Below are 15,434 nucleotides of genomic sequence, written 5' to 3' on the forward strand. Positions count from 1 at the left end.
GAAATACATTCATTTATTTGCTCCCTTCCATTATCCTTAGTGAGTTCAGCTATATCAACACAAACTGAGAATTAAATCTGGGTCGATCCAGGTTTGTGTGTGCTGCTCCTACACTAGGCCTCTAAACTAAATGGGGAATCTTAACAAAAAAATCCCTCCCTGCCTTCCCCATGTCTATTGTTCCCTCTTTGCTCAGGTCCCAGCTGCTAGTGGGTATACTGGTAATATCAACATAATGTTGCACTCTAAATGGTCTGAAATTCGATTTAAAAAAAAAAAATCTGGGCTGGATTTTAGGCTTTTCTGTTTTCGGGACAAAAACAGAGGCGGGGTGGGAAAGTTACCATCCAGGGATAGTTTGCGCTTTAGTATATAAGTTTGGGCATCTGGGCCCTGCGTTATGGAAGGAGAACTGGTGCCTGTGGAACCATACTCCAGCAAAAGTAAATCACTTCAGGAGAGCAACAAAAGATTATTTATTTTTTAATACAGCACCGTTGTTTGAAAATAGTTTATACTACTGATAAAGGCCTATAAATGGATAACAAAGATTGAGCAATCTAAAAGCAGGTAATGACTGGTGTGGTTCACTGGTAAATCTCTGTAATATGATCTGTATCATTGTTGTATGTGGACAATATTAACTGACCTTTTGTCACTGACTTCCCTCTTGTATTTCTCCTCCGTTATTCTTGTGTAGAACAGTTTCATTACAAAACAAGTATCCTGGTGTAATGTCAGTAAGAATCCAGAGAGTAATTTGTAGGTTGCAGCTGCCGGTTTTGGTATCTTTTAAAAATAGGTTGTTTAAACATAAATTTCTACTTTTTCATTTTTAAATGATTTTAGCTTTGGGATTAGTTTTGATGGGCTGAATAGTGGCTTTCTGCGCTGTAAGTGGTTCTATGAAGCTGCTGACAGGCTGATATGGTTCCACAGCTGGCCGCAGCTTTCCAGGAACTCCTCCAAGTGACCATATTTCATGGGTGAGCTTACACAGTCTGCGTTGGCAAATTGGTTGGCTGTCTGTGTCTTCACACAACATCCAGGCTGGGCTGCTTAATGGCAATGGAGAATTGGAACTGAAGAAAGTAAATCATTCCACAGTTTTGAGTTCCTGGGAAAGAGCCGCCTTCCTCAATTGGGACCATTAAATATTCCAGCTAGGACTTTTCTCTGCCCGTAAAGGCACTGACATCATCCAATGTACTGGGCTCATACTTCAGTGTTTTACAATGTGATTTCCTCATCCAGCTATCTTTACTTTGTTTTCAAAAAGAGTTGTGTCAGGGACATAAATCTAATAAAATATTTACTGCTGAGTCCTTCCAAGTGACCTTTGTAAAAAAATATAAATATATATTCTTGTTTTTCCTTTTTGAAGTTAGTGAAGCAAGGGGCACGATGAACTGAAGGAGAGAGCACCTGTAACAGCTCTTTGATTTCTATACTTTGAAGTGGAAATAGCTGTTGCTTTTGTGCCAACAGTGGTTCCCTAAACCATTTTTATTAAAAAAACATCTAGTTACCCAAAATTAAATGATGTGAAAGTCTGATCACTTGTTCTGTATTGACATCATGCTCCACAAGGAAAAGTTCATGATTATGGCAGTTCCTATTCTTGCTGAATTCATGTTGTTTATATGACTGGGCAAATTTGGGAATAATGGAACTGTGCAGGCTGTGTACATGTGCAGTACAAATTGTCCTATGTATGACTTTATCATTCTGGCTCAGACTTCCCCAGTATCCGAGGACAAACCTATACAGATGGTGATGTATAAGTCTATTTCGATGTTGCAACCTCAAGCATTCCAGAAAATGAATTACTTTCCAAGGACAATAATTAGTTTTATGTATGCAAGATGGCGGACAGGTTTTTGGCAGTAACAGCCATTTATCTTTGCCGCTGGCTGTATCTTTTTTGTTGGGGGTGCCCAGTGAAACTCCCTCCTCAAAACCTCAAACTCAGCACTCTCAAACTTTCAAAATGTGTTTTGCAGAACATAATTGTAACATTAGTGAAAGTGTTAATATTGATTATGGATACATGTGGTAAATAAAGCAGGAAGGGCACATTTGATATCTCTGTTGTTTACAGAACAGAGGCAGCGCTACAGGATCAATGGAACTTTAAATGTAGCAGAGTTCTGAACTCTGAAATAAAAACAGACATAACATACAATGATGAAGAGGATGCACACCTGAGACATCATAACCAGTTTCATCACGATTTTGACTGACCCGTGTATTTCCAGATGTTCTGCTTTGCGTTCAGATTTCCGGCATTAGCAATCTTTATTTTAACCATATCAGAATCCAGTGCTCACCACTGTGCATGGGTAGTAGGTAGATTTTCACTTTGCCGATCTGCACCTTGGTTTGCGTGTGTGCGTATCCCAAAACATGAGCGTAAATCAAACAATAACTTGATCACATGAATCTATGTCAGCTGTGGCTCAGTGGGTAGCACACTTTCCTCTAAGTCTGCAGGTGGTGGGTTCAAGTCCCACTCCAGGGACTTGAGCACATGAATCTGGGTTGACACTCCAGTGCAGTGCTGAGGGAGTGCTGCACTGTCGGAGGTGCTGTCTTTCAGATGAGACGTTAAACCGAGGCCCCGCCTACTCTCTTGGGTGGATGTAAAATATCCCATGCACTATTTCGAAAAAGAACAGGAGAGTTAACCCCAGTGTCCTGGCCAATATTTATCTCTCAATCAACATAACAAAAACAGATTATCTGGTCATCATCACATTGTTGTTTAGGAGCTTGCTGTATGCAAATTGGCTGCCGCATTTCCCAAATTACAACAGTGACTACACTCAAAAGTACTTCATTGGCTATAAAGCACTTTGAGATGTCCGGTGGTCGTAAAAGGCGCTATATAAATGCAAGTCTGTCTTTATCTTTTTAATGGTGTGTACACTCTTGATTCCTGTCATGGAAAGTATGTATGTATTAGTGCTTAGCAGTCTTCAATAAATCTTTGTAAGGAGATTAAACAGTTTGTAAATTTCTAGAATATTGGATATTGAATATTCTGGTAACTAATAAAGCTGCCGTAATTCTGTAATGGTTAAAACATTTGTATCACTGTTTTCATGCATCAAGGACACTATATGCATAGTCACTATTGGCAGGTGCTGAGCAAAAATAGCACCCCTGCCCCCACTAACAACAGCTGGTACTTGGGAATTCCTTTCCAACCAGTAACCTAATCTCAAGATTTAGATAACTCTTGCAAACCTCTATTCGAATAATCTCTTACAGGCTTCCGTTATTCTGAATTTCATTACTGTGCCCAGCCCTCAGAGTTTGAATTTAACTAATTGGTCGAGCATCATTGTAATAGCAACTTGAAATATATTAGAACATGTTCGGCAATACAAGTGCAAAGGTCACAACTCTTATTTTGACACCTTTTTGATTTCTGATTAATGCAACTTGATAACTCGCTCACTTTTAGTTTAGAAATGTGATCTATATCTCGCCTTGAAAATTAAGCACCACTCCATTTCTGACTAAGATGTCTGAGGTAGTTTAGTGCAGGTAAAAGATTAGTAAAATTTCATTGTTGGTCTGTGGCTTGACACAAGAACTGGTGGTCTCTGCCTTTAGAGACAGCATCTTAAAAGCTGAGGCGGTGGTGCCTCCGACAAAGCTGTCAGGCATATCTTCAGGTGAGTCTTGAGTCAGCAACCTCACCTATTTGTTTTACACTGTCACTAAGAACTAGGAGCAGGAATAAGGTATACGGTCCTTCAAGCCTGCTCCGCCATTCAATAAGATCATGGCTGATCTTCGACCTCAACTCCACCTTCCCGCACTATCACTATATCCCTTGATTCCCCTCGAGTCCAAAAATCTATCTATCACAGCCTTGAATATGCTTAATGACCCAGCAACCGCAGCCCTCTTGGGTAGAGAATTCCAAAGATTCACAATCCTCTGTGAAGAAATTTCTCCACAACTCAGTCCTAAATGGCTGTGCCCTTACCCTGAGACTATGCCCTGTAGTTCTAGACACTCCAGCGAGGGGAAACATCCTCTCGGCATCGAGCTCCCTTAGAATCTTGTACATTTCAATGAGATCACCTGTCATTCTTCTAAACTCCAGAGAATATAGGCCCATTCTACTCCATGGCACTGCTGACAGGAAAAGGGGGCACTTGTTACAGGTTTTCTCCCAGGGCATTGGTGGTGGTGTATTCTCCTACAGGTGTATCTTTACAAGAAATGTAGCATCAAATGCAAGATGGTTACACCACAGATACTGCTCAACCCTCTCCCTTTTGGTTAAGCTCTAAATATAGCTAGAGGTTCCTCCTCTTGCACCTTTCTTGGCATGAGCATGCAACCTTCAACCAACACTGGTGGCCTTGAGGCAAGAAAGGTTAATTACAAATGCTGTGCAAGGAAATTCCTGATGGATTAGTGCACTGTGCTACTTAATTGGCAAGTGCCTGGACAAAATATATTATTTTCCCCTGTGAAATTTATATCTGTTGGTGTGACCTCGTGGTGTGTAGAGAAGAATTCTTTTTCAAGAATAACCGTCATGGCACTACAATTGAGATTTGCTTTTTTTTTCAGGTGAGGGAGCCGTGGTGACATTGGATGTTTCACTGGGCTATCGTGATGACCGCTTTGGTGAATGGACAGAAATGGCCCATGCAATTGAGAGTCGGAAACTAAATTGCAACTTCTCATCTCCAAAAGTATGTACTACCTGTACCTTATTTCTACAGCATTGCATTACTAGAGTGTGAATAGATCCACTGTCAAGTGCTCCGCAACATGATGCTGATTTAATAATCAAGAAACTCAAATGGAGTATAAATTGTATTCCATGAACTCCTCTATTGAATCAGTTAGTAAATGGGGTTAACCACCATAAGATTAGCAGATTCCGGGTTTAATTTCTGGTCAGTGCTGAGTTATCTGGTCTTGGTCAGGATAGCAGTCAGGCAATACAATTAGACACAATGCAAAGAATGCAACAGGGAAAGGTCCGCCAACGTTCCTATTCCTGCTCATTATCCAGTTACCCATCCTGGAACATGCACTCGTTGGCTGAGGATGTGACTGAGATAACTCCTATGGTCAAATGGCCCACTGACACTTCCTCAGAGTGCTGAGACTTATTGGGGTATAACGCCACTGTCCCTCACTTCGTCCAACATTTGATTGTGCATTTGCCAATAAAACTTTATTTAAAAATCTGTCACAATTAAAAGACTGAGACAGCGGTACGTTGCATTTAGGGGAAATCGGCCAGGGTTGTTGCTCCTAACTTAACTGCTGTGCTCATGTAGACTAGGTGGGGTCAGCATTGCTCTTGGCTGTGTTGCTCTCCAATCAGAAAAGCTGCAGATGCTTGTCTTGGGGCTCACATCAGAAGAATGCCCTTTTTTGGTGAAGAGGCTGCCCATGAATCTGCATTACAGCATGAGTCAGTGCCTCGGGGAGAGGAGAGGAAAACATTGTGTAATAACTATCCAGTTCCCTCATGGTGTGGAATGTAATTCTAATTTTGTATAATTCTATTTCCTGCTTTGAACAGAATCATGACAATCAAGGTCAGCTGTATGACTGTGAACTGCTTCCCTTCATGGAATTGGGGAGCGTGGCGCACAAATATTACCTGATTAACATTCGCCTTCCTGTCAATGAGAAGAAGAACATCAACATGAAAATTGGAAAACTCAAGGATATCAGGATGGTGGTAATGTCATTGATATCATTGCTGCTCTGTTCTGATTTGAAAATCAAATGAGATGATTTAATGCTCGTCATTGATGATGAAATATTATTGAATTGGCTATTTGTACTCCCAGTGAAAAAATTACTTTGTACTTGCTCCCCTCATTGGCAGAAGACGCTAACTCATGGTGGGGTAAGGTTGCAAAGGTCCCAGCAGTCTTCCAATGCCTTGCCAGACTGACTATTTAAGTGTAACCTGACGAATGACTGCCAGTAGGACCTTAGAGGAATTATAGCTGAATATAATCTTGTCTTCCACTGATGTCTGCACACAAGCAGTTACCGGGAAATCAAGAGGGAGAGTCCTGGCATAATCCCTGACTGCTCAGAACATCAGATCAGGGTGTTGAGGCCCACATTAACCAGGCTGGGATCATATGCTGGGCACAGACCAGGGACAAAGTCCACTCATTAATTAATTAAATATAGAATCAGATTTTTAGAAGCATTATTAGTATTAATGATATTGGGATAGCCCTCTTTGCCAGTAGGTAAAGGGAAGAAAATGACATTGTCTTGAACAGAATAGACTCCAACTACCAATTCAGTGCCAGGAATATTAATACAGGCAACTCTCGATTATCCGTACACGGATCTAACGGAGAACCCGCTGCAGCGGCACTTTTTAAAAACTGTGATTCTGTCCCGTGTACAGCTGCACCCGACCATTGAACCCACCCCACACACAGTCCTGCGCTGACCACTTTGCACCTGTCCGCCACTGAGGGTGCCACCTGGTCTCGGGCAAGTAAAGCCGAGTCTCATTCGACCTCCAGCGGTTGAAGCCTTTAGACTGGCCATTTCGCCTTTCAGCCACGCCGCTGGGCCTGATCGCAGCACTAGCGGGGAATGAGCTCGGGTTTCTAGGCAGGATCTGGGGACCCTGCAAACTGGCACCGTCCTGCTTGTCTGTGCTCTTCCTCCGCCGACCGATGACTGCCGAAGGATTGGGGGATTAGGCTCGTCGAGTTGGTGTTCTAACTAGTTTCAATATTGATTTGAGGGAGGGGTCGTTGACTCCAGCAAGTTAATCGAGCAAAGTATAAATTTGGGACCCAAACATTCTCGGCAAGTACTTGCACACACCCTAGCGGCAAAATTGTTTACCCGGAATAGCCCGATCCCCGAGGGCCCCGGATGATCAAGAGTTGCCTATATATCACAGAAATCATCGAATTATACACCACAAAATGCCATTTGGCCCATCATGCCTATGCCGGCTCTTTGAAAGAGCTATCCAATTAGCCCTACTCCCTTCCTCTTTCACCATAGTCCTGCAATGTTTCCACTTCTGCAAATTTTTCCACCATTTATGTAACCAATTGCCTTTTGAAAGTTATTATTAAATCTGCTTCCAGTACTCTTTCAGACAGCGCATTCCAGATCATAACAATTTGCTGCATAAACATTTTATTTGCCCGTGTTGCCTCTGGTTCTTTTGCCAATTACCTTTAAATCTGTGTCTTCGGTTACCGACCCTTTTGCCACTGGAAACCGTTTCTCCTTATTTACTCTTTCAAAACCTTTATTGATTTTGAACACCTCTAGCAAATCTCCTCAACCTTCTCTGCTCTAAGGGAAACAATCCCAGTTTCTCTGCTCTCTCCCATAATTGAAGCCTTTCATTCCTGGTACCGTTCTAGTAGACCTCCTCTACACCCTCTCCAAGGCTTTGACATCTTTCCTAAAGTATGGTACCAAGAATTCGACACAATACTCCAGCTGAGGCCTAACCAGTGATTTATAAAGTCTTTGCTTTTGTACTCTTGCACCTCTGTTTATAAAGACAAGGATCCCATGTGCTTTTTTAACCGCCTTCTCAATTTGTCCTGCCATTTCAATGATTTTATGTACATACACTCCACCCCCCACTCCGTTCTTTGTTTCTGCACCCCCTTTAAAATGGTATCATTTAGTTTATATTGCCTCTCATTCTCCCGACCAAAATGTATCATTTTGTACTTCTCTGCGTTAAATTTCATCTGCCATTTGTGTCGGCCCATTTTACCAGTCTGTCTATGTCCGCCTGATGTCTGTTACTATCCTCCTCACTGATAATTATATTTCCAAGTTACAAAATATTTACCTCTTCAAAATGGCTCCCTCAATTACCTGGTGGCTAATGGCACAGCTTGGTGCTGCACAAAACCATAAGAGTGAGGGAAGTCCCAGGTTCAATCCCCACTCTGTGCTGAGTTAGTTTTTATTGGCCAAGGAATTAGTAAGGGCACCATAATTGGTCTCTGAGCTAAGCAGAGTTCATGTACCTGATTGCGATTCAGTGAACGCTGCTGGAAAGTGTGTTTGTGTGGATGCCAGGTAACAGCAGGTTCAAGCTCCGTGGTCAAACAGCCTGCTGGCGCTCACTATATTGGCCCGCACTTGGAAGAATAGCTTCCTAGGTGACGTGCAGGAAGGCTACCAGCGTCTGCAGCAAGAGTTGTTGCCTTCAGGAGAAGCACACAAGGAAAGGAAGAAGATTGGAAGGAGGAAAAGAGCAACTTAGTGTCCCTCACAGTTTAAAGTTTTAAATAAGGGACCACGTTTGACTTCAGGAGAAGTTGGAGCGGGGAAAGGAGGAAAAATATATCATTACAGAAGCAAATACTGCGGATGCTGGAACCTGAAATAAAAACAGAAAATGTTGGAAATCTCAGCGGGTCAGAGAGAGAAACCGAGTTAACGTTTCAGGTCGATGACCCTTCGTCAGAAGATATATCATTAGCTGATGCCACTGGATCAGTATGGGTGATATCGCACTGACCTTTGTTTTAACCCACTGTAGCTCAAGGCACTAAACCCCATTATAATTCCCCCTTTTACACCCTGGAGCCTCAGCTGGCATTACCTAATTGATCAGGAAAGATTAAACAGGCTGGGGGCTCTTATCTCCAGAAAAAGAAGGTTGTGGGGTGACCTGATGGAGGCCTTTAAGATTATGAAGGGATTTGATAGGGTAGACAGAGAGAAGATTTTTCCACTCGTGGCAGAGACCAAAACTAGGGGCCATAAATACAAAATAGCCAGTAATAAATCCAATAGGGAATTCAGGAGAAACTTCTTTACCCAAAGAGTGGTGAGAATGTGGAACTCGCTGCCACAAGTAGTAGTAGTTCAAGCAAATAACATAGCATTTAAGGAGAAGCTAGATAAACCTGTGAGGAAGAAAGGAATCGAAGGTTATGCTGATAGGATTATATGAAGAGGGGTGGGAGGAGGCTTGTGTGGAGCAGAAACACCAGCATGCAGCAGTTGGGCTGAATGGCCTGTTGCTGTGCTGTATGCTTTATGTAACCCTGTCCAACGATTGAACCAAAGATATCCCTGAAATAAAAACACAGAATGCTGGAAATCTCAACGGGTCAGGCAGCATCTGTGGAGAGAAAAACAAAGTTAACCTTTTGGGTCGACGACCCTTCGTCAGAACCGAAACGTTAACTTTATTTCTCTCTCCACAGATGCTGCCTGACCCATTGAGATTTCCAGCATTCTCTGTTTTTATTTCAGATTCCAGCATCCGCAGTATTTTGCTTTTGTACTAGGATATTCCTGGTGTGACTGGTATTTGATTGTCTTCACAGGCAATCCATCAGAATGGGGGATTCACAAGGATCTGGTTTGCGATGAAAACCTTCCTGACTCCAAGTATTCTCATCATTATGATCTGGTATTGGAGGCGTATTACTATGATGACTCGTCCCCCTGTCCTTCTGGAGAAGTAAGTCTGATATTGAATGGAGTCTGATGGCTGTACAAGATGTTTATCTTTAGCCTATAATTCACTGCTTTTTATGCTTCCTCCTCATTATATATGGCTATTGTTTCACTGTAGTTGTACTCCTATTATGGTCCAGTAGTTGTTTGTGGCTCCCCCTTACCCTGTGGCCCTTAACAGACCCTCTCCGTCCCCCTCGCTCGGTCTCCGCCCCCTCGCGAACTCTCTCTCTCAATTCTAGCTATGGAATATAGTCAAAGGCGACATTCAGTATCCACATAACAACTGAAAAGGATTCTATTGAAATGGAAATAAAAAATTTAAGAAAAGATTTTTGAAAATAGTTACTCCTGTAGCTCAGCTGGTAAGTGCACACTCGGGCCGGAATTTTACCAGCGCTGCGAGTGCAAGGTTGGAGTCGGGTCAGCTATAAAAATGGCAGTGATTGACAGCGGGGCAGCAGTTCGCTTTCAGCCCGCTTCCATGTCAGTTTCCCAAGTGCCGGATCTGACTACAGTTCACAGACCTGACACCAAGCGGCAGGGGAGCCAATAGAAATCATTAACAGCTTGTTTAAAGACATTTAAAAAGCATTTTACCAGGTACTTAACATTTTTTGAGCTTTTTTACCTGGTTCCTTGCACTCTGGGATCATGTCGGGTAAGTATTTCGGTCTTTGGCGTGAACTCTCTATCCAGTGTCACCTCCTTGGAGCAACACCTCTCATCAGTGACAGATTGCTTCTGTCATCTCAACTTCAGCTGTCATCTATTTCATCAACATCAGCGCCCTTGAAACTCTCCCACCTTGGTCCTCAGAATCCCACCACGATCAGCCCCAACACCAACATCAGCAGGCACACCAGCATCACCAACAACAACAACAATCACTGATGCTGCACAGAACACGGGGCATTAACACCCGACCACATTGCTGCCTAGGACATTAGTGATGGCCTCACTATGGCCACATTTACTTCACTTGACGCTGTACACCCTGGCTGCCACATGATGCACCAAGTTGGCACCACCCCATACTAATATCATAAAGCATTCATCACAATTGGGGGGGTACCGTTATGTCTCACCATTCACTGCAACTCACTAAGCCACTTCCAAAGGTGCACACAGATCTATCCAAGAAGGTAAAGTGTTGAAAATAAAGATTTCAATGTTTGATAACATATCAACATAAACTTTACATGAACATTGGCTAAAAGACCTAAGTCCCTACCCTTGTGTGGTGTTCGTTGGTATGATTGGACAAGGATGAGGGTGAGTGTGAGGGGTGGCTAGTGAGCTGGGTATATGATAATGTAGATAGAGAGGTATGGTAGAGGTGCAAGGTTATTTGGTGTGAGTAAGGATGTGCAGGAGTAGGGTAGGGAAGGCAGAGTGATGGTGATGTGATGTGGCACAGCAGAATGAGGTTGAGTGTGGCTTTGCAGTAACATGTCGTGATCTACTGAGATCATTGAAAGGTTTGTGCCGCTGCAGCCAGGTTCTCCTGACCACATCCCTGCTTGTGCCCTCCTGTAAAATGTACAACCAGGCTGCGGCTGCAGCTGCGTTGGTCTTCTGGGGAGGTCTCTTCCGCCCATTGGAAGGGAAAAGAACCTTCCCGCATGCTGTGTCCCCCTCCAGAAACATATGGAGGGAGTCATGGGAGAGCCTGGGTGCAGCCGTGCACCTTTGTGCCGTGCTTGTCAGTGTTTGCAGCACCACAATGCTGCAGAACACTGACAGCACAACTGTCAAAATGAATGTGGACATGGACCTTTTTCAGGAAACCGGCTGATGCTGCGTCATCATATGATGTCATCAGATCCGCTTCCTTTTAATTGGCCAGCAACCTTACAGGGCAGGCTTAACGAGCCCAATCAGGGAAGGTCTGGGGGAAGATGATATGGAACCAGGAGCGAAGTTCGCAGCCGATGTCGCCCGCCTCTCTCCAGACCCAGTAGGAAAAACTGAGCCCTCTGTGTGTAACTGAATCGTGCAGTCCAAGAAGATCCCAAGTCAAAATGCAAATCTGTGATGAGTTATCTCATGTCAGCTATGACGGTGCTTGCGGCGTAAGATGTTGTCCATGGGATTGGTGAAAGAAAAAGTTTCAACCAAGATTCTTTAAGCTGATCAGAGTAACTCTTGTTGGAAAGTAAATGTGTGAGCATCTGGTGAGAACAGGGTCAAATATAGAAATTAGGTACAGGAGCAGGCCATTCGGCCCTTTGAGCCTGCACCACCATTCAATAAGATCATGGTTGATCATTCAACCTCAGTACCCCTTTCCTGCTTTCTCTCCATACCCCTTAATCGCTTTGGCCGTAAGAGCCATATCTGACTTATTTTTGAATACATCTAGCGAACTGGCCTCAACAACTTTCTGCGGCAGAGAATTCCACAGGTTAACCACTCTCTGAGTGAAGAAGTTTCTTCTCATCTCGGTCCTACATGGCTTACCCCTTATTCTTAGACTGACCCCTGGTTCTGGAACTCCCCAGCAATGGGAACATTCTTCCTGCCTCTAATCTGTCCAATCCCGTCAGAATTTTATATGTTTCTATGAGATCCCTTCTCATTCTTCTAAACTCCAGTGGATACAAGCCCAGTTGATCCAGTCTCTCCTCATAGGTCAGTCCTGCCATCTTGGGTCAAGCACTGGTGTGATTCCCTTCATAGTCAAGTAATGTGTTAACATATGAAAAATGGCCAATTGAGTAAGATGCATTTAGAGTCCTACCCTAGCATAATGTGGCATAAGGAAAAGGTGTTTTTTTTCCTAAAGATTAGGGGGTAGAAATTGGCCTGGGTTGCACCTGCAGGGGATGGTAACCGGGCGCCAAGGCGTTACCGACCAGGCGTGGTGAATTCACCGACGCCCACTAACTTCCCTGGCAGTTTTGCGTTGACGCTAACACTTCCCGCCTCACTCTCTTGTGCCCTGTCAATCGTGACGTCATGCAGTGTGCAGCACCCTGGATGTGATATTCGCTCTCAGCCCCTGCAGCATTGCCAGGCATCAACAACGACAGCTGTAGGAGGCATTGTCACCTCACCTTGCCGCTTGGGGAAGGCTATTTAAAGGCAGTGGTGGTCAGGTAGGGCAAAATGTATTTCTCTCCCCAGAACTGTCACCTCCTGATTTGTTTTGACGCCATGATTACTCAGCCCTGAGCACTCTTTGAGTACTTGGGACTGTTATGCATGTAGCGCAGGATCCGTGGCCCCACAGAGATAGCATGAGGATTGATTCAAACCAACATTGGCCCTTCTCTTTAAGTGAGGGAAGGAGTCACCAAAGATGGCAGCACAGCACTGAACAATGCCGCTACCGCCCCCCCTCACTCCCTTCAGCACTCTAAGGGAAGTGATGGCGCTTGATTTAGCGCTCCACTTCCCTCTTGGGGCACTAAAGCGGAAGTTCCCGGGAGCAAGAGTTATTTTTCACCTGCCGATACTTTTGCGCTCCCTGAAAAGTTATCGCCCCAAACAGGGCACCACGCAATTTCTAGTCCTAGGAATTTTTTAACCAAGATTTTAAAAGTCCAAAGATAAATTAGTTTGTTGTAAAGTTGTGATATATAGTTAAAGGACCATTTCTAGAAACTAGTAAAATGAATAGTGGGGTCCTATAACCATCAATGATTTTCACAGTGAAATGCTATAGATTTGTAACTGGCAGGATTGAAGCATGTCTTTGTTTCATAATCATCATCATAGGCAGTCCCTCGGAATTGAGGAAGATTTGCTTCCACTCTTAACATGAGTTCTTAGGTGGCTGTATAGTCCAATACGAGAACCGCAGTCTCTGTCACAGGTGGGACAGATAGTCATTGAGGGAAGGGTGGGACTGGTTTGCCGCACGCTCTTTCCGCAGCCTGCGCTTGATTTCTGCATGCTCTCGGCGACGAAACTCGAGGAGCTCAGCGCCCTCCCGGATGCACTTCCTCCACTTAGGGCGGTCTTTGGCCAGGGTCTCCCAGGTGTCAGTGGGGATGTTGCACTTTATCAGGGAGGCTTTGAGGGTGTCCTTGTAATGTTTCCTCTGCCCACCTTTTGGCTCGTTTGCCATGAAGGAGTTCCGAGTAGAGCGCTTGCTTTGGGAGTCTCGTGTCTGGCATGCGAACTATGTGGCCTGCCCAGCGGAGCTGATCAAGTGTGGTCAGTGCTTCAATGCTGGGGATGTTGGCCTGGTCGAGGACACTAACGGTCTGTCCTCCCAGGGGATTTGTAGGATCTTGTGGAGACATCGTTGGTGGTATTTATCCAGCAACTTGAGGTGTCTACTGTACATGGTCCATGTCTCTGAGCCATACAGGAGCGCGGGTATTAGGACAGCCCTGTAAACAGCAAGGCTACAGGAGCAGATGGAATCCCTGCTGAAGCACTGAAGTATGGCGGAGAGGCACTGTTGGTGTGAATCCATGACCTCATCTCTCTCATCTGGAGGGAGGAGAGTATGCCGGGAGATCTTAGCGATGCAGTGAAAATGACCATCTTTAAAAAAAGGGGACAGGTCCGACTGCAGCAACTACAGAGGAATCTCCCTGCTATCAGCCACTGGGAAAGTCATCTCTGGAGTCATAGAAACATAGAAAATAGGTGCAGGAGTAGCCCTTTCGGCCCTTCGAGCCTGCATCACCATTCAATATGATCATGGCTGATCATGCAACTTTAGTACCCCATTCCTGCTTTCTCTCCATACCCCTTGATCCCTTTAGCAGTAAGGGCCACATCTAACTCCCATTTGATTATATCTAAGGAACTGGCCCTAACAACTTTCTGTGGTAGAGAATTCCACAGGTTCACAATTCCCTGAGTGAAGAAGTTTCTCCTTATCTCGGTCCCAAATGGCTTACCCCTTATCCTTAGACTGACGTTCTGGACTTCCCCAACATCGGGAACATTCTTCCTGCATTTAACCTGTCCAGTCCTGTCAGAATTTTATCTGTTTCTATGAGATCCCCTCTCATTCTTCTAAATTCCAGTGAATATAAGCCTGGTCGATCCAGTCTTTCTTCATATGTCAGTCCTGCCATCCCGGGAATCAGCCTGGTGAACCTTTGCTGCACTCCCTCAATAGCAAGAATGTCCTTCCTCAGATTAGGAGACCAAAACTGTACACAATATTCAAGGTATGGCCTCACCAACGTCCTGTACAACTGCAGTAAGACCTCCCTGCTCCTATACTCTCATCCCCTCGCTATGAAGGCCAACATGCCATTTGTCACCTTTATCGCCTGCTGTGCCTGCATGCCAACTTTCAATGACTGATGTACCATGACACCTAGGTCTCGTTGCACCTCCCCTTTTCCTAATTTGTCACCATTCAGATAATATTCTGCCTCCCTGTTTTTGCCACCAAAGTGGATATCCTCACATTTATCTACATTATACTGCATGTGCCATGCATTTTCCCACTCACCTAACCTGTCCAAATCACCATGCAGCCTCTTAGCATCCTCCTCACAGCTCACACTGCTACCCAGCTTAGTGAAATCTGCAAACTTGGAGATATTACGTTCAATTCCTTTGTCTAACTCATTGATGTATATTGTAAATAACTGGGGTCCCAGCACTGAACCTTGCAGTACCCCACTAGTCACTGCCTGCCATTCTGAAAAGGACCCGTTTATTCCTACTCTTTGCTTCCTGTCTGCCAACCAGTTCTCTATCTACGTCAATACATTACCCCCAATACCATGTGCTTTAATTTTGAACACTAATCTCCTGTGTGGGACCTTGTCAAAAGCCGTTTGAAAGTCCAAATACACCACATCCACTGGTTCTCCCTTGTCCACTCTACTAGTTACACTATCAAAAAATTCTTGAAGATTTGTCAAGCATGATTTCCCTTTCATAAATCCATGCTGACTTGGACCGATCCTGTCATTGCTTTTCAAATGCGCTGCTATTAAATCTTTAATAATTGATTCCAACATTTTCCCCAT

At 44.2% G+C, this 15,434-nt stretch overlaps 1 protein-coding gene across 2 annotated transcripts in view; it reads left to right on the forward strand.

Annotated features, from left to right (window-relative positions):
• The window catches only part of wls (Wnt ligand secretion mediator), an 80,777-nt gene that overhangs the window by 31,741 nt on the left and 33,602 nt on the right, over positions 1-15,434 (forward strand). For both annotated transcript variants that reach the window (XM_070886991.1, XM_070886992.1), the window contains exons 3-5: positions 4,597-4,721; positions 5,567-5,728; positions 9,348-9,484. In XM_070886991.1, the coding sequence (XP_070743092.1) occupies positions 4,597-4,721; positions 5,567-5,728; positions 9,348-9,484 (424 nt within the window). The remainder of the gene's footprint in view (positions 1-4,596; positions 4,722-5,566; positions 5,729-9,347; positions 9,485-15,434) is intronic.

The sequence above is a fragment of the Pristiophorus japonicus genome, chromosome 8, assembly GCF_044704955.1.
Source record: "Pristiophorus japonicus isolate sPriJap1 chromosome 8, sPriJap1.hap1, whole genome shotgun sequence".
In the NCBI taxonomy this organism is placed as follows: Eukaryota; Metazoa; Chordata; class Chondrichthyes; family Pristiophoridae; genus Pristiophorus; species Pristiophorus japonicus.